Here is an 18,488-nt window from a genome sequence, read left to right on the forward strand (position 1 = left end):
TAAAAGCGTAAAAACAGTAACCAAAACCGTTATATGCTGTTTAACATTTGAAATCATGAATCATCAACGAAGTGATTGCCCTTAGCGTATTATACACTAAACTATATACATTTTTACAACTAAACTAGAATAAGTCCTCTACCCTTGAGTTCTTAGTTCTGTTACTGAGAACAACTTTACACGTTCGTTAACACCTTGAAGGCTGCTCATCTCTAGAGAATAATGGACATGGGATCGTGAAATGGCTTTAGAAGTTAGTTGTTTTGCAATATTAGTCCAAGAATGACAAATAAACTGGTTCTGTGCTCAGTCAGTATTTCGTTGCTCACGCGTTCTCTTTTTTTTTTTTTTTTTTTTTTTTTTTTTCATCGATTTGAATTCACGTGTTTACGCGTTTTAGAGATGAAATTTAGGAATCTAAAGTATTGTAACAGTGGATATGATGCCTTTGACTTAACAATGTTTCTGGGGACAATTACAGGGTCATCATACTGAAATATTGTAGTGGAATTGACACTAAGGTGAAGTTGATAAAGCAAGGTACCGACAGTGCTTATTTTTTTCTGCTGTTGGAAACTCAATTAAAGGTATTTGTTTGCGCAAAGTATCGATAGAGTGTAATTCGAAGAGACTGAAATGGATGTGGTAACACAGCCAACCCAACAAGCTACTCAAGCTACACAGAAATATCTTATCGATAAGTTTTCACAAGAGCAAATTGATGACGATGTTGTTTGTCGAGTAATATGTACTTCTGGTCAGATTAATCTTCGAGATTTGAAGGTGAAGCCAGAGGCAGTGTTGAAGAATCCTGCATCGATAAAGAAGACATGGACATTTGGTAGGAACCAAGCGTGTGATTATTATTTAGGAGATATATCAAGACTTTCGAATCGGCATTTTGTCATCATGCTTGGGGAAGAGGGGACGCTTATGATCAAGGATACATCTACCAACGGGACTTGGTTAAATGGCGCCCGGATACAGAAGGATACCAATCACATCCTTACACAGGGGGACGAGATCAGTGTTGGCGTAGGCGTTCCAAAGGATGTGGTTAGTTTGGTTATATTTGTTAACGAAAATTTCAAACGAACGTTGAAAGAACTTGGTAGTGCGAGGAGAGTTGGGTCCCCAAGTTCATCTGAAACAGGAAGAGGGTTGGGTGAAATCGAACTAAAGGGAATACACAAAAAATACTCAATATCGGACTCCATTGTGGGGCAAGGTGCCTTTGCAACAGTCAAAAAAGCCGTTGAAAGGTCAACTGGTAAAACTTTTGCTGTAAAAATAATACATAAACGGAAAGTCATGGATAAATTTGATGGGGTGAAGCGAGAGCTAGATATCTTGCAGAAACTTGACCACCCTCGTATTGTCAAGCTCAAAGACTTTTATGAAGATGATGATAATTACTACATGTTGATGGAGTTTGTTAGTGGAGGAGATTTAATGGATTTTGTTGCGGCGCATGGAACCGTTGGGGAAGATGCCGGAAGAGAAATAACCAGACAAGTACTAGAGGCTGTTAAATACATGCATGATCAAGGTATCAGCCATAGAGATTTAAAACCAGATAATATTATGATAGAACAAGATGACCCAGTCCTGATCAAAATTACTGATTTTGGCTTAGCTAAAGTTCAGAATCAGAACACTTTTTTGAACACATTCTGTGGTACACTTGCATACGTGGCTCCTGAAGTTATAGAAGGGAAAAATATTGAGGACAAAACCAACAGAGATCTTTATTCATCTCTGGTAGACATGTGGTCTATTGGGTGTCTGGTATATGTCATTCTGACCGGTCATCTTCCATTTAGTGGTCAGTCTCAAAATGAACTTTTCAAGCAAATCAAACGTGGTTCGTACCACGAGGGTCCATTAAAAGACTATAGAATATCTGAAGAGGCACGGAATTTCATCGACTCTTTATTAAATGTTGATCCAAAGGAACGAATGGACGCCGAAAAAGCGTTGCAACATCCTTGGATCAAGATGGCATATACTGATAGTGCAGAATCGCAGATATCCATATCACAGTCTTTGTCTCAGCAGAAGTTCGTAGATAGCATGAATGAACTGGAATATGGTTCTTATTTGGCAAAGAAAAGATCAGAAGCTTCCAAAAAGGAGCCTGCGCAACCATTGTCTAAAACTACAAATAAGGACCCTGTATTCAAAGTTCCACAAATTGCACCACTAAAAGCTAGTCAACCACAGGGTCTCCAATTTAACTCTTCTAAAGCCAATCCGATGAAATCACATAATAATCATAATTCAGATACCTCTTCTAACTCCCAGAATAACAAACGCATAAGCAGGCCTTTAACAAAGGTAAACGGAAATGGTCTATTCCTTACGTTGCATTCACTCCCTAACTCTTCAATCAAAGGGAAGATTGAAATAAAACAGGGTATCAATCCATTCTTTATCGGTAGATCCGATGAATGTAACTGTAAAATTGACGATAATCGTTTATCGAGGATACACTGTTTTATTCTAAAGAAGAGACATGCCGTTGGTGATAGCATATATGAATCACCTGCACAAGGTTTGGACGATGTGTGGTACTGCCAGAGTGGAACTAATTCTAGTTATGTGAATGGTAAAAAAGTTATATCTGGTACTAAGATTTTACTGCATGAAGGTGACGAAGTACAAATCATATGGGACAAGACAAATGGTGACACCGTCTCTTTCCAGGTTGAATTCAATGATACCACTGGTTTATTCCAAAAAGGTAAGAGAGATATAAATGAAAAGAACTCCAAAGTCTTGCTGCATAAGCAAACCCAAGAAGAATTGGGTCTCGTTCCAAAGTTTATGGAGTTTATGAAGTCAAGGTCATCACATCATCCAAGGAGTCAAAAAGAACAACAATTGTCGATCAATTATCTATCTCAAAACTCTGATTCTGCAGATGAAAATACAGAACAAAGCACAAATAATGCTCTCAAAAGAGTTCATTCAGTATCTCTTTCACAATCACAACCTCAGACAACGAAAAGGGCAAAACTTGCTCAAACACAGAAACCAGATTTTGAAGGATTTTTGTGACCCAACCTTAGCATTAAACTTATTGAATTTATAATTCAAACCTTTATAATATGCCGTAATTAATAGAATATTTTTCAGCGCACGCGATCTGGATTTTGGCGCTGATCCCGTATCATATCAGAGAGTGGAGGTATCATTTATGATTTAGATAAACTCTATATGCTAAAATATTAAGTGGAGCCTATCTACCTATATAAGAATCACGCGTCCTTCATTCATGAGGTCCTTGATAACACTGTAACGGATCACATAAACTGCGCCTATCAGTAAGTAGATTTCTTCATTCAAATCTTCTATAATTACGGAATAGCAAGGTTTTCCATCTTCATCAGTTGTTAGTTTCGAGTCAGTCCCTGTTTCATCAATAACCCCACCACACACTAGAATAAAAACAGTTTTATGCCAATTTGGCTCATCAACCATGCTAATAGATCCTTCTGTATCGTTCACAGCTTGAAGTTCCTCTGGTAAATGCTTGAGAATAGAATTATTGAATAGTTTTAATAAAATCTCAGAATGCTTCATGTGATACTTAACCTCCTCTTCAGACATTAGCAAATCCAACCTACCATAATATGGATTCTCTGGAAGCTCAGATTGCTGTCTCAAATAAATGCTATATTTATCAATTTTGCTTAATCGGCATCTTATGAACGATCTTACTAGAAACTTTAAGCGTTCTAACTCAGCTTCCATGCATAACAATGGTAGTTTCGAGTCTACTGTTGATTCTCTGTCATCCTCAAGATAACCCATAGACAATGTTTCTATTAGTTCAACTCTCTCTTGAATTCTGTGAAGAGTCCTTGTCATTAATTCATGCGGATATGGTAGTAGCTCAGGGCTCATTCTCTCATTCCTCCATTGAGTTACTAGCTTCTGAAAATCGCTAATTCTTTCTGATTTACTAGATTGTACTGAATATTGTTTCTCAACATCTCCTAACTGCGAGACACCATTTCCACCTACTGTTTTATTGCCAACATCATCGTAAGAGGACGATTCTCTTTCCACGGCGGTCGTGTCTCTATCCAATTCAGCAAGAATATCATCAATATCAATATTCATTTTGTAGGTATATGCAAACTCAGTTCAAATAATGTTATTCAGTATATATATATCACACTATAGCAGAAAGCTAGCCTTTTTAACCATGTACCTATGACTTTTTGTTTTAACCTTTTGTTAGTTTTAGAGGTTTATGGAAGATCTACTAAAATATAGTAGATGAATATAAAATTAACGCTTAATTTACTTGTATGGAATAAAATACACGTGAAAGCCCGAAAGAAGTAAGTCATTAAGACCAGCAACGTACACAGACCGCATTACAATGGATAAAGATGACCGTATACAGCTTATGAAACAGAAGATTCAAGCTCTTCAAAAACAGCGGGAGAAAATTGATACTGATGGATCTATACCTTTCGTTTCGCATATCACTAAGGCAATCAATGTAAATGATAATCCAGTACAGGCGGCAAAGACAACAGAAACAGTAAGCATATCAGTTCAAACAGATGTAATTGAAGAGACTGATTCCAAACTGACTGAACCGTCAGTTATAACCTATGATGTTGGAATACAAACTGATGAATATGAGGATAACGAAAATACGGACGCGCGTAACGTCAACATACCTGTGGACATAATACCAGAGAAGCAGGAAGAGCAAGTACAAGTTATTCAGCAAGAAGAAAATAGACTACTAAAGTCTGAAGCTGCCGTTATTAATGAAAAAGATATGACTTTCAAGAAAGAGACTTTTTCTCTAAAAGAATCCTTGGAAGCAACTCTTGAAACATCGTTTAAACAATTAAATGATGATTTACAGTTCAATTTGGTACAGAAAATAGAGACAAATATTCCAATTGGTGACGTTTCAAATGTATATTCTGTTGATAGCGATATTTTCGACAATTTTCTAGTGAGTGTGATTCACATTGAATCAAAATATGTGAAAAGTTCATCGGTACAAGTATCTCATGTATTATCTGGAGAGGTATTAGACACTGTTGTATTTCAAGGTCAAAACATTATGAGATGTAAATTTATACACAACTCAAATTCAAAGATAACCTCTATTCTACTTACTTGCTATACGGGAAAGATCATTCTGTATGAATTGCGTACAATAAAGATTAACGGGAACTTCAAAATTGAGCGTAACATTATATCTAAAAACTATCACAATTATCCCGTGTTCTCAATAATACCCCAGAAATTTAATACACATGCAGTGTTGCTAGCGAGCACTGACGGCCAGCTTAAATCAGTTTCTACTCTAGATTTGTCGTTAAAGTCAGAAAATAATATTAAAATTACTCCATTGCCAAGAACGGACTTGCTCTATTCAAAAGAAAATACTGATAAAGACACCAGATATATGGACCATCTGATAACAATGTCATTGTATGACGAACTAAGCATTCTTTGTATGTTAACCCTTCCAACAGACCCATCATTTATATATCTTGGCTGTGAGGATGGCTTTATATTCAAAATCGGACCATTACCTTTAAAGGCAGATAAGAAAGCCAATTACCAAATCAGTAAAGATAATAATGGATTTTTACCAATGAGCTTTCAGGCAGATTATGAAAATGATTCCTTGTTTCATGAGGGCCCCGTTTTAGGGATGTGTGCATGTAAAGATATTGACGGAGTATTCTTTTCGTATTCTTTAGACGGTACTTGCATTTTTTGGGACACAATTAATAATAAACGGATAGCTGTAATTGAGATGGATGACACAATAATTTCAGGACACTGGATAGAAAATGATGATGCATATTTTGCTGGGTTACTGTCACCTTCTTCATTACGTATTTTTAAAGTGTTACCAAAAACCAAGGAAAAAGAAAACCTGCGGTTATCTGACGATAACTTTTCCCAAGTAATAAATATTTCACCGAATGACACTAGCCTCTCAGAATTCAGATCAGTTCAATTCTTGACTAAAGACGATACCCATTTGGTATTATTGAGCGGTGATGATAACTCGGTTTATTGCTACGTTATTAAAGATTTAAATGTATAAGATTAAAAACAGCAATGTGTTAATTATTATAAATCTGAATGTATTAAATTTATCCGGAAACTTACCCCATTAAAATGCTCCTTTAGCATCTAACAAGATAGAATGCACGTTTGAAATAGTTAACAATGCCAGGTTTCAGCAGCATCAACCACTTTGTTTTTAGTTTTTCGTCTTCGACATCTCCGGAAAGTTTAGCGTTTAGCATTCTTCTTACTTTCCATTCACGATATGGAATCAAACATAAAGTGCCCACAAAATACATGACCAAGACAAATATCTGACAGTGCAAATAAGGTTTTGCTAGTGCATAGTTTCTTAGCTTTAAAGCGATGACTTCTGCAATTATAGTAACGCCTCCATTCCAACCATTGGCGTACCCTAAACCTGCTGGGAAATGTGCAATTCCTGTGACATCAGCGACTAATGGAACAATGTTAACATTACAAACACCAGCACCGAAACCCAGCAAAAATGCAAATGCTAAAATTGCAGAATAGTTTTTCACATTGAACCAAAACGGACCGATGAGAATGATTGCATAACTCATACAGGAAATGCTAAAATTGACACGACCCATTTTTTCGGATAAATAGCCCATGCCAGGTCTCCCGATTAGCTGACCACCATTGAACAGAGCAAGCGTGGCGGTTGCTTGAGATGAGCTCAATCCAATGGATAATGCATAGTTTGGTAATGAAAAGAGTAGAATGACGTAACCGATTTGGCTTAAACTAGACCACAATGTGCAATATTGAAGAGGAAGAGATTTATAAACCCCAATATCGTAAACTTCTTTCAACATTTGTAATGAGCTTTTCCTTGGGGGTGGATTCTTGGGGACTCTAATTTTGATCATCATGCCTGCTATGGTGTTAAGAACCAATGTCATAATTCCCAAGAACCGCAAGGCCCACTTATGGGATCCGGTATTCTTTATTAAAGCATGGACAATAAAGGTCAGCACCAAACCTCCAAGACCAACTCCGATATGCGTAACACCGTTAGCGAAGGCTCTTTTTTTCAAAAACCAACCCGGAATGACAATGGAGTTGCAGCCGTATATGCCTCCATTAGCCACACCCAACAGTATACCATACGTGAAATACAATTCCCCAATTGTCGTGACAAAGGAAGAAGCCACGAACGCAGCCGCTTCCAGCACAACAGAGCACAACATAACAGTTCTATAACCAAACATATTCATGAGCATCGCACTCATCGGAACACAAAAGAACGTGAGTCCCACCATGAGACCTCCGATGATTGCAAAGTCCGACGGTGACGCTCCTGGGAAATAATGAGACGATAGATAATACGAAAGAAATACACCGTAGCAGGTATTTGGACCCCACGTACAGAAATTCATCACCACAACACATGCACAGCATACCCATCCGTACCCTCCATCCGGAGGAGGGTCTATAATATCGTTGCTGTTATACAATCCGTCATCTTTAATCCCTGGTCCCGATTCCTCTTCGTCAGCCTCAATGCTCTTATTCCCTCGATCTTGCTCTCCACACGTACGCACACTAGCACGCCTGGAAAGCGGATCAAACATAGCATTGTCATATAAGGGCACGTCCGCTACATTTTCATTCAACATCATAGACTCCTTATGGTAGTTATCTATGATCGTCGAGACCCGAGAGATAAACCCATCTTTGTCCCCATTGGAGTCCCTGCCACAGCGTTCTGAACCCTCGTTCCCATCCCCATCCCCATAGAACTCCTCCTCGTCACCAGACCCATCCACACTCACTACCAGCGAGTGTGCGCTCACTGCATCCTTCGTCTCTTGCACCAATGGCTTTGGGCCTGCTTCGAGACCCTCCGATGAGCTACTCTTCACAGAAGAGTCCGTAGAGTACCTCGTCTTGACACATTTTGACATATTTAAAAATCACGTGCAACAAAAATATTTCCCGTATACATATATATCCAGCAACAGGTTCAACTGCCGGCGCAGACGGACAAACAAAAACAGCAACGAAAATCTGTTTAACAGATGTGTCCAAACCAAACCGTAACCGTAAAAACACACACACTGCTTCTTTATACTTTCATTCCTGCTCTTCGCTTCAAACAGCATCTTTTTCACCGCCTCTGTGTCTCCGAGAAAGCGTACTTTGTTGCATTTTCGTTTTCTTTTTTTTTTTTTTTTTTTTTTTTTTTCTTTTCCTCTCCTTCGCTTCATTGAACTCTCGGTGTATTTTTTCTTCCTCATGAGTCAGTCAGTTCCCGAGATGAACGCTCTTGGGATCTTATCAATTCCACTGGCTACTTAGATTCTGTGTGAGCTTCGACATTGACTCTTCCCGTTTGGGCATACATTACTGAGTGCAGCATTTTCGGATCTGTGGTTGTTCTTGCCCCCTCTAGGCAGTTCAACGCTAAGTCCGCATAGCGAAAGGCTGTCGAGTTAGGCACATCGCGCATCGCGCATAGAGTATGTACAAGGAGATTCTTATGTATGTGTTTGATCCAGCTCAGATTTTCCACTGGGACTTCCTGAGATGCTGTATGATTTGTCAGAGTTAACGTCTGATGTTGTCTTGGGAGCAGCCACAACGAGGTGAGGTACCTGTAGTAGTAGTAGTAATCTGTCACACGGCTAAGGGGGGGAGGAGAGGAAGAACAAGGAAACAGAAAGGTGTCTGTCGTCGTCGTTGCCGTCTTGTGACCACACAGACTGGACTACTACAATATGTACTTGTTTCTTCTCCAACAAGTAGACTTCGTGGCCAAGCTGGTTAAGGCGTGCGACTGTTAATCGCAAGATCGTGAGTTCAATCCTCACCGAGGTCGTTTGTTTTTTTTTTTCAATTTCATTTTTTAATTTCATTTTTCAATTTGTTATCTTTCGCATCTCGTCGTACCTACAGAGAGCAATGCAGAGCTAGCTAGAACTAGCTAGAGCTATAATTATAATATAATAGTGAAAAATAGCGAAATATAATGATGATACTTTAAAGTAGAGAAGAATATAATGACCCAAAGGGCTGCTTTCATTAGGCTGGTTTGGTTATACACTAGGACATACTAAGCTAGAAAAGATAGGAATCTCAGATACGTCAGAAGGCCTATTATCCCTTTTTTTTTTTTCATTTTGAACACTTGGACCCTTTTTATTCTCGAATACAATATACCACGTACAACTATGACTTCAGAAGGTGTAAGATCCATCAAAACGCTGGCCAAATACTTGAAGGAGAATCCGGAGGCAAAAGCTATTTTCATGGTTGGGGCCGGGATCTCCACTTCAAGCGGAATCCCAGATTTCCGGTCTCCAGAAACAGGATTGTATCACAACTTATCGAAGCTAAATCTTCCATATGCCGAAGCGGTGTTCGATATCGACTATTTCAAGAAGGATCCCAAGCCTTTCTACACGCTTGCAGAAGAATTATACCCTGGCAACTTCAAGCCGTCGCCGTTCCATTGTCTCATGAAGCTTTTCGAAGAGAAAGGTCGGTTGAAGCGCATTTACACGCAGAATATTGACACATTGGAAAGAGAAGCGAAGATCAGCCAGGAGTATATTGTGGAGGCGCACGGTTCATTTGCGTCGAACCATTGTGTGGAATGTGGCAAGGAGTTCCCCCGTGAAACGTTTGAGAAGAAATTGGCGTTTTACAAGGGGAAAGAAGGTGAAGAGGAAGAAGAGTTGTATGCTAAATGTGACGAATGCGATGGATTAGTTAAGCCAAAGATTGTGTTCTTTGGGGAAGGGCTTCCAACAGAGTTCTTTGAGACTTGGGATTTAGATAGCAGCCTCGAGGATGAAAAGATTGTGTGCATCGTCGGAGGCACATCACTCTCTGTGTTTCCCTTTGCGTCTTTGCCGATGGAGGCGCCAGAAGGCTGGCAAAGAGTGTTGATTAATAGAGAAGTGGTGGGCGATTTCAAGAAGTCTAAGGGTACCAAGAAGAGCAAGGGTAAGTTATTGGAGAAATCGAGGAGAAGCAGTGACCTCATATACCAAGGCTCTACCGATGATGCCGCTTTTCTTCTGGCTTCTGAGCTTGGTTGGTTAGATGAACTTGAAAAGCTCAGCGGCAAAGAATTTGCAAAAGATATAAAAGAGAGCACAACAGAAGAGAAAGAGGAGGAACAGAAACAAGAAGCAGAAGAACAGGAGAAAGAAGAAGAAGAGGAAGAAGAGGAAGAATTCGTTGATGCTTCTGAAGATCTCGTTTCAGAACTTGCAGGATTAAGCATTAAGGAATGAACAGAACCGTCACCACTGCTTCATTTGCCAGATGGGCTTTTGAATCTTCAACAGTTGATAGCACATCAAACTCTACTGAGTATGGATCCAATAACTCTTCTAGAAATACACGCTCTGCTGTGAAAACCAGGGAAATGAACAATACCAGACGCATAATTTCGAAACAACCCACAATTGATGAGCTTACACATTCGAAATATTCCAAAAGCTATTCCTGTTCCGTGGGGAGGGTTCTGCAAACAAGACAATCAAAGGGGTCATCCAGGTATACGGCCAGGAGTAAGAAACAGAATGCGACAGCAACTGATTTAGCTGCGGCTCCAGAGAGAACAATATTCAGTCTTTACGAGTCCGGAAAAAACGCAGATACTCGTGTTGGAATTTGCATTATCAGTTTCGCAACAGCAGAAATGCATGTTTGCGAGTTTATTGACACACAAGTGTTCATTAAAACGTTAAATATGCTTCACGTTTCACAGCCAACAGATATACTAATTCCGTCTCACTCTCTCTCAGGGAAAGTCACCAAGCTAGCAACTTTAATCAAGTACAATGTGTCTCGAAGTTCAAAGGTTACAGAAGGCGTCTCTAAAGTGTACAAAGCGCAGGACGGTTTGGATGTCGTGGAAAACCTTGCTTTGACAATGATGAATAAAAGCTCGGTATCATTTAAAGAGCAGCTTTCAGGAAAAGAATTCGCACTAATGGCTGTATCAGGAGCTGCAAATTATATGGAACACATATCCAGACTAGATCCTGCCCTGGATTTCAAAAACTTTAGGGTTAAGGTAGATAACGGAGAGAACACGATGCTTATTGACTTGAAGACAATCAAAAGCTTGGAATTGGTAGAGAACTCTTTGGAGCCAAATGGTATGTCTTTATTGAAAGCATTGGATTTCACAGTAACCAAGATGGGTCGCAGGGCACTTCGAAGTAATATACTACAACCACTAACTGACGCTTCTAGTTTGAATCAGAGAGTAGCTGCTATAAAAGAATTACAGACTGATATGGATTTACTCAATTCTGTAAGATCAGAACTTAAAGTTCTACATGATTTGGATGGCTTGTTTTCTAAACTCCTCTCCATAGACCGTATGATCATTTCTCCTGAACAGAAAGTGAATTATGTCATTCTCATTAAGGAATCGATTGAAACTATGGCATCATTAAATATTGTCTTGGAGAACACAGATTATGAAAGCGATATATTGAATGAAATATTTAATGTATTAAAATCGAGAGATATAATAACAATATCCGCCACAATTAATCAATTTATCAACGAAGACACCCGTTGGGCTTCTACTAATATTGATCTTCAAAACCAGAAAGTGTATGCAGTGAAAAGTGGATCTAATAACCTCTTGGATGTTTTAAGACAATTATACAAATCACTAACAGATGACATAATGTCCGAGATCCAGAGGCTCAGAGACACCTTTGGTTTGAATTTCAGTCATGGTTACGATTACAATAGGCAATTCTTTCTAAAAATTAAAAGAAAGGACCTTGAAAATGGTCATGAGTTAGACTGTTGTTTCATCAATAGAATTGAAAAGAAGAGTGTTGTAGAATTCACGACACTAAATCTAATGAAATTGAGCAACAGGCTAGCTGAACTCAACTCAGAAATTCTAACATTAAGTGAACAAGTGGTTACTGAACTATTGATTAAATTATCATCTTATATGTCCGTATTTTTTATGCTTTCAGAAGCTGTCACGGCCCTCGACCTTTTATGCTCTTTTGCTAAGCTCGGCCTCGAAAAAGCCTGGTGTTTACCATCATTTGGTAGCAAACTTTCACTTAAGAGTGCTCGTCATCCTATTCTTGAGTCTGTACTCCCTGATTTTATTCCAAATGATATGGAAGCTGTTCCTAACTTATCATCTTTTCAGATCCTTACTGGCTGTAACATGAGCGGTAAATCATTATATCTCAAACAAGTGGCTTTATTGAACATCGTTGCACAAATCGGTTGTCCAGTTCCTTGTAATGAAGCATGCTTTCCAATATATCATAAACTACACGCAAGGCTCTGTAATGATATCACAGAAGTGAATTCATCTAGTTTTTCTACTGAAATGAAAGAAATAGCCTATTATATTGATGATGTAACAGATAAAACATTAATGATAATTGACGAATTAGGACGTGGATCAAGCATTAATGATGGTTTCTCAATTTCTTTAGCGATTTCTGAGTATCTCCTCTCTAAAAAGGCAACCGTGTTTCTTTCAACTCACTTTAGAGATATTGCCAAAATTCTAAGCGCGAAACCTTGTGTTCTTCATTTAGAAATGAAAGCCGAAGTAGATGATTCTGATTTAAAAATGACCTATAAGGCTTCAAGAAATATGCAAGAAATTGATGGATATGGTATGAAATTATGCAAGAAACTATTTGCAGATGACATAATATTAGAAGCAGCAAAAATATCCGAGTTATTGAAGGCAAGTAGAAAAAAAGGATTAAAAATCGTTGAAACTGAAGACCAAGAAGACCTAGAAGATAATTACAGTCAATTGAAGCATGTTCATTATCTTGTTGAACATTTGAAGGAAATCCAATCAAGGAAAACCCCAGTAAATGCTCAAGAGTTAATAGACCTACAAAACGAATTTATTTCTACTTTTGAAATCGTTTAAAAAATTAATCGAACGATATGAAAACACATTTCCCCCATCATTAAAAAATATGTATTAATACTATTTACTTAAAATTAAGTGACCTATGTAGACCCTCATATTAACCGCATCTTGTGCATTGAAATCTAGGCTATAATTTTTGCTCATATAAAGAGTATTCAAGCAAACGTATATTCCACAATCAGATCCATTTGGTTGTTGAGGACAGTCTAAGTGGCATAGCTCAAAATCCTTTCCTAATTTATTTTTACTTTCCTCAATCAAATATGACTGAATGTTCTTCATTATTAAGAAACTGACGGAATTTGCTCCCGAAGAGAGCGAATCAAGATATAATATCCTTTTATTTTTGATATCTATGATACCCAATGTCCAATGCGAATCATTCAAGTTAACTGGAATGAAAATTCTTTCTAAATCTAAAATATCAACCTTCTTTCTTTTCATCCACCTTCTCACACCTTGATAACCTCTGTTGGCTAAAGTGGAATAGAAAAATGAGTTAAATGCTACAGTTTTTGGTGTATTGTTTTCAATATACTTCATGAAAAACTCTATAATAGTATCGTTTAACCATCTATTTGGGGCAAGTGTTTTGAAATCACGTACTGACACTTCTAAAGTGTACTTTGAAGATAGTACAGAGTTATCAGATCTTCTCAACGTAGCTTTAACAGCCTCCACATCTTTTGATGATAGTTCGGGAATCAGTTTCTCCGGTTTGGCAGGTTTCGAAAGTTTTCGTATCTCCTCTGCAATTTTTCTTCTCTCTTCTATTAGTTCCGAGTAACTCTTGAATTCCTCCTCAAAGGACAACACAGATCTATCGAACTTAAGGGTTTGTCTGTATATCTGTTTCCTTTTTTCTTCTAGAGGGTCAATTTTACGTTCTTTGATGATCACCACGTCATCGTCAGAAGATGTGCCCTTACCCTCTGGACCTGTTATCAGTCTTCTGTTTTCTAACAACAACGTCTTGATCTTCTCCGTTAGGTTCATGATATTGTTACTACTGTTGCTTGAGCTCGATCTGCTGCTCACATTAGCATCGTTGGAAAGTAACCGTAGTTGGTTTGCCCTTTCCTTCTGCACTTCTACTGGTACACGGTATTCACCATTGAATATGTCCTTCAAATATGATAGTTCATCGGATTGTCTGAGTGCTAAAGAGTTCGAAGAATGCTTGTTTTTGTATGCCCTTTTTTTGTAAAGTCTAGTACCGTACTGCACTTTGCTTGGCGACTGGTCAAAGTTTGCTTTGCCCGATTCATCACTACTCCATTTAAACGGATCCTTCGGAAGTTTCAATATCTCCTTCTTAGGCGTTATGGAATGCTCCAATTGTTCTCTCAAATGCTCCTTTTCAGTCAGTATCGAATCAACATGGTACCGTTTTAGTACGCGACTACCATCATTTTCGTCCAGATTTCGCTTCAAATTCTCATCAACTGACCCTTCTTTTATACTGTCGCTAGAAGATACATCCGAACCAGGCTCTCCCCACGAGAACCACGACTTTGCAGACGAAAATATCGACGACAAAACACTGTTGTACGGAGAAGATCGCCATCCTACCTTGTTTTTCACTTCATTAGACTCAGTTTCTGGCCCATGAATCTCCTTTCGCTCAAAGTAGTATGGTTTCGATGAAACATCGGTCGTTATCACCGTAGACCTCGAATGATCAACACTCGGCTCTTGGCCCTTACGATGGTAAGAAACACTCATATGATTTCAAACTCCCGCCAAATTCGCCACTGCTACCGGGAAACTTACAAATTCCAAATGCTCTGATTGTAAATACCCAACAAACTCCCAATTGAAGCCCTCCAGACCCTGATAACACGCTTTTTCCACCTGTCTTTTTTCCAAGCTTCGTCTTTGTATTTGACAAATATCTAATGCAAGCAAAACTACGAGCCAAAACCTTTAAAAAAAAAAAAAAAAAGATGTTGAAAATAAATGTAAATCACGTGATATGTAAATAAAGAGCTTTGAAAAAGAAAGTAAAAAAGAAACAAATTCGTACAGAACGATAAAGTTCATGCCTTGACATATGTTTCCTTTCGCATGATGAGATGAGCATCAATATAGTGAGTAAACCCATCGAATGAAGGACATAAGTGGTAGATTGAGGTGTGTTATCGATGGTATTGGGAGTAGTTTGAGAACAGTATCAATAAACATTTTAGTAGAGAAGACTGTTCTACTGGATATAGGGGGAGTTAGTGATTACTTTTGCTCTTTTTTTTAGTATTTTGTGAGCCATTGTAACCTAGCAGTCATACATTCTTTTCCCAATTGGTTTAAGGGTCTATACTCAGGTCTGAGTATATAAGTTGACCATGTCTCTAGTATCTGAGGGGAAAGTGTCATCGAGTGGTGCAGGGGATGAGTCGAATGATTTTGGGGGAGATGGATCTCATGGGAGCATGAGAAAGAAGATGAAAAAAGAGCCGGTTAATGCGCTAGAGGTGTCTGAATCATTGGGGTACCAGACATTTCGCCGGAAGATGCGGAAGATCTGGAGCAAAGATGAGGATGAATTGCTTCGGAGGTTGGTGAATGAGGCTCTGGTGAAGCTTGGGTTTGTTGATGGGATCAAATCGATCAAAAATATTGAGCAGTCCAGTGAAGCTGCGAAGAAGATACCATGGGATGAGCTAGCGGAGCGTGAAGAGTTTGAGAACAAACGGGCTACTGATGTGAAGAAACGGTGGACGAGTTCTCTGGATCCTGTGTTGAGGAAGGGGAAATGGACTCCGGAGGAAGATGAGCTGTTGTTGAAGTCCTATGAAGAGCATGGGCCTCAGTGGTTGAAGATCTCGTATGTGTTGAAGCACCGTACGGAAGACCAATGTGCGAAAAGATACATAGAAGTTTTAGATCCCAGTACTAAGGACAGACTACGACCGTGGGATGAGGAGGAAGATGTGCTTCTTATCGCCAAGGTAAAGAAATACGGGACGAAATGGAGGCAGATCTCGACTGAGATGGATGCAAGACCTAGTTTAACATGTAGGAATCGTTGGAGAAAGATCATTACAATGGTGGTTCGTGGTGCGGCTTCCGAGAAAGTGAAAAGTGCGGTGCAAGCAGGAAATACGGATGCGGCCCAGGAACTAATGGACTTGAAAGCAGAAAGTGATAAAGAGGAGCGGAATGCTAGCAGGAGCGGAAGTGTCAGTCCAAGCGATGAACAAAAAATTCCACCTCCACTGCCGCAGCAGCAATTAGAACCACAACCACAACCGCAACCACAACCAGAACCACAACCACAGTCACAACCTCAGTCACAGCCACAATCACAGCCTGCCTCCCAAACGGCTTCCCGGCCAGTGTCTAGAATGGCTTCACCTCAGGATTCTGTAAGAAGTGCTCATTCTGATTCTAAGAAGGAAGAGAGCTCACCAATGGTTTTCAGCAAAACAAATGCCGCAGCCTCTTTACTGAACTCTCTGAAGAATTCAAGGTCGCCTGCAATTCCAAACGCGAATGCGAATACACCAGACCAATCATCGGTATTGAATAGCTTCAGATCGCCTTCGCCTCAGTTTCCTTCGAACCAGACACATGCATCTCTGCTTTCCGATCACCATGGCGTTAAGAAAGACTCAGCACTTCCGTCCCCGGGCAACTTCCTACATATTCCAATTGCTGAACCAAAGAGACAGCAACCAGAAACAACGGTAGACTGGAAATTCACACTTAAGGAGTCAAGTGGTCATACATTGTCAAATGGAGTCATTTCCGATATGTATCTAGTGAAACAACTTATCGAACACGCCAAATCCAACGATTTGAAAATCTCAATCCACCAACACATCCACAACCACTACTTGGCTCCAAGACAAGCATCTCCACCACCATTGATGGTACATCAACATCCAAGAGCAGGAACTAACAGTGCCCAAGAGCTACCGAGAATCAGAAGCCCATCGTTCTCTGATCTGGATGCCGACTTTTTGGCCAAGACCCCCAACTTTCAGACTTGGAGCCTGGAAGAAGAGAATCCAAGCCCTTATGGTTTGAACGACAAACTGCAAAGGTTCTATCACCATCACCATCATCACCATCATGATTCACAGGTGCAAGGCAATACTAATGGTAACAATGTTCCTGTTCCTATGAACACAGCAAGTTCAAATACGTCATATGCTTCTCCGGCACCACCAGAAATCAGAGAAATAGGTCCAAGCAGACATTCTCATTTCAACTATCTCCCACCGACGTTGAAGCCCCAACTTGGTTCTAGTGAAAGCACAAAACCCATTGAGTTGAGCCGTCTGTTAAATCCAAGTCCGGGCTCATCCTATAATAACAAGAAAAGGAGGTCTAAAAGGAAACATAAGAGCGATTCTCGTAATTCAAGCGCTGCTGGCTCAACGGGAAACACCCCAGGCGATGATTCTGCTTCTCGAAACAAAGTCACTCCCAGCTCTAGATCTTCCCTGTCCGTCATGGAAGAAGATGGGAACGATTTTTGGGAAAACCTTAGATCGCTAGGCGGGAATATCGGAGGGGTACAGGAGTCACCAAACATGTCGAACATGAACGAACTCTTCCAAGGGAACGGGAACGCTGACACACCATCTGGTTATGATGCTATTTTCAAACTTGTAGAACAAGGACATTCACAATCACAATCACACTCACAAGATCAACAACAAGGAACTGAAGAAGCTTCCGCAGAGTTCACTTTCAATCCAAGTTAGAAGGGGCGTCTCAGTTATAATACGAATATAAATATCAATTTCAATATGAGAATACTAAAATAGTTACTAGAATGTAATACCTACCTATATATCAAACTATAAATGCGGAGTTTATATTTGACAAGTCCCTGCCCCCCACAACTAATCTTCACTTTCTCTTGAAATACGAAGACGATCCCAGCGTAGCAACCGTATAATCATACGCCGACTCTCCTAGATTCAAGTATTTTGTTGAATATTCGCGAACCGTTTCATCGCCGATTTGATCTACCTTGGGAGTTAACCCTGTGTTTCTCTTGATTCCGGCAAGACACGTAGACACCAACACAGCGTCAATAGCTAAATGTATCGTTTTCCCAATCTGATTTGATTGTAATACGGAAGCAGTGTTTTCCCCAAATACCACGAACCGATGAATTCTCAGCAGTTCAGTGTACTTGGCCGCATATATCGAGGTTAGTAAAATGAATTAACTAGCTTAGTCTTCAATAGATATTTAAAAATGCCCACCAAAGAAAGAGACAAAAACTCCTTTCCAGAAAACAACATACCACTGTCATGATTCTAGTAGTGCCGATTGATCGATTGGGGCCCTCAGTTACCTCCGTCTATCTCCATTTACTGTAAATTTCGCAATCTTTCTTATATTACTCTGTGAAACAAGAGCATTTTCTTCAAGTTTTAAATACTAAAAGCTGTGTTGAACAATTACAGCAACCAATTAAAAGAGACAAATAAAGAGAGAGTAGAGCGTTGCAAGTCTGTCAAACTCGGCTATTCAACCAGAA

The 18,488-nt window shown here is 39.4% G+C and overlaps 8 protein-coding genes and 1 non-coding gene across 9 annotated transcripts; 6 read left to right on the forward strand and 3 right to left on the reverse strand.

Moving 5' to 3' along the window:
* Nucleotides 1-636: 636 nt before the first annotated feature.
* On the forward strand, nt 637-3,060 carry RAD53 (serine/threonine/tyrosine protein kinase RAD53; the record flags this gene model as incomplete). Its single annotated transcript, XM_022817813.1, has 1 exon — nt 637-3,060. The coding sequence occupies one exon, from the start codon at nt 637-639 to the stop codon at nt 3,058-3,060; it is 2,424 nt and encodes an 807-aa protein (XP_022674542.1).
* A 189-nt stretch (nt 3,061-3,249) lies between these two features.
* On the reverse strand, nt 3,250-4,128 carry SLD5 (DNA replication protein SLD5; the record flags this gene model as incomplete). The annotated part of the gene is made up of 1 exon (XM_022817814.1): nt 3,250-4,128. The coding sequence occupies one exon, from the start codon at nt 4,126-4,128 to the stop codon at nt 3,250-3,252; it is 879 nt and encodes a 292-aa protein (XP_022674543.1).
* A 265-nt stretch (nt 4,129-4,393) lies between these two features.
* PAC11 (dynein intermediate chain) lies at nt 4,394-6,100 on the forward strand (the record flags this gene model as incomplete). Its single annotated transcript, XM_022817815.1, has 1 exon — nt 4,394-6,100. One exon carries the CDS (start codon nt 4,394-4,396, stop codon nt 6,098-6,100), a length of 1,707 nt encoding a protein of 568 aa, XP_022674544.1.
* A 2,734-nt stretch (nt 6,101-8,834) lies between these two features.
* KLMA_R210 lies at nt 8,835-8,908 on the forward strand. The gene has a single exon. It is a non-coding gene; the product is annotated as a tRNA-Asn (tRNA).
* Nucleotides 8,909-9,260: 352 nt separating this feature from the next.
* On the forward strand, nt 9,261-10,331 carry HST2 (histone deacetylase HST2; the record flags this gene model as incomplete). Its single annotated transcript, XM_022817816.1, has 1 exon — nt 9,261-10,331. One exon carries the CDS (start codon nt 9,261-9,263, stop codon nt 10,329-10,331), a length of 1,071 nt encoding a protein of 356 aa, XP_022674545.1.
* On the forward strand, nt 10,328-12,985 carry MSH4 (MutS family protein MSH4; the record flags this gene model as incomplete). The annotated part of the gene is made up of 1 exon (XM_022817817.1): nt 10,328-12,985. One exon carries the CDS (start codon nt 10,328-10,330, stop codon nt 12,983-12,985), a length of 2,658 nt encoding a protein of 885 aa, XP_022674546.1.
* Nucleotides 12,986-13,045: 60 nt separating this feature from the next.
* On the reverse strand, nt 13,046-14,713 carry ULP1 (SUMO protease ULP1; the record flags this gene model as incomplete). Its single annotated transcript, XM_022817818.1, has 1 exon — nt 13,046-14,713. One exon carries the CDS (start codon nt 14,711-14,713, stop codon nt 13,046-13,048), a length of 1,668 nt encoding a protein of 555 aa, XP_022674547.1.
* A 617-nt stretch (nt 14,714-15,330) lies between these two features.
* Nucleotides 15,331-17,700, forward strand: BAS1 (Bas1p; the record flags this gene model as incomplete). Its single annotated transcript, XM_022817820.1, has 1 exon — nt 15,331-17,700. The coding sequence occupies one exon, from the start codon at nt 15,331-15,333 to the stop codon at nt 17,698-17,700; it is 2,370 nt and encodes a 789-aa protein (XP_022674548.1).
* A 148-nt stretch (nt 17,701-17,848) lies between these two features.
* Nucleotides 17,849-18,369, reverse strand: ATG44 (mitofissin; the record flags this gene model as incomplete). The annotated part of the gene is made up of 2 exons (XM_022817821.1): nt 17,849-18,136; nt 18,352-18,369. 2 exons carry the CDS (start codon nt 18,367-18,369, stop codon nt 17,849-17,851), a joined length of 306 nt encoding a protein of 101 aa, XP_022674549.1.
* Between the last annotated feature and the right edge of the window lie 119 nt (nt 18,370-18,488).

The sequence above is a fragment of the Kluyveromyces marxianus genome, chromosome 2, assembly GCF_001417885.1.
Source record: "Kluyveromyces marxianus DMKU3-1042 DNA, complete genome, chromosome 2".
NCBI classification, from domain to species: Eukaryota; Fungi; Ascomycota; class Saccharomycetes; order Saccharomycetales; family Saccharomycetaceae; genus Kluyveromyces; species Kluyveromyces marxianus.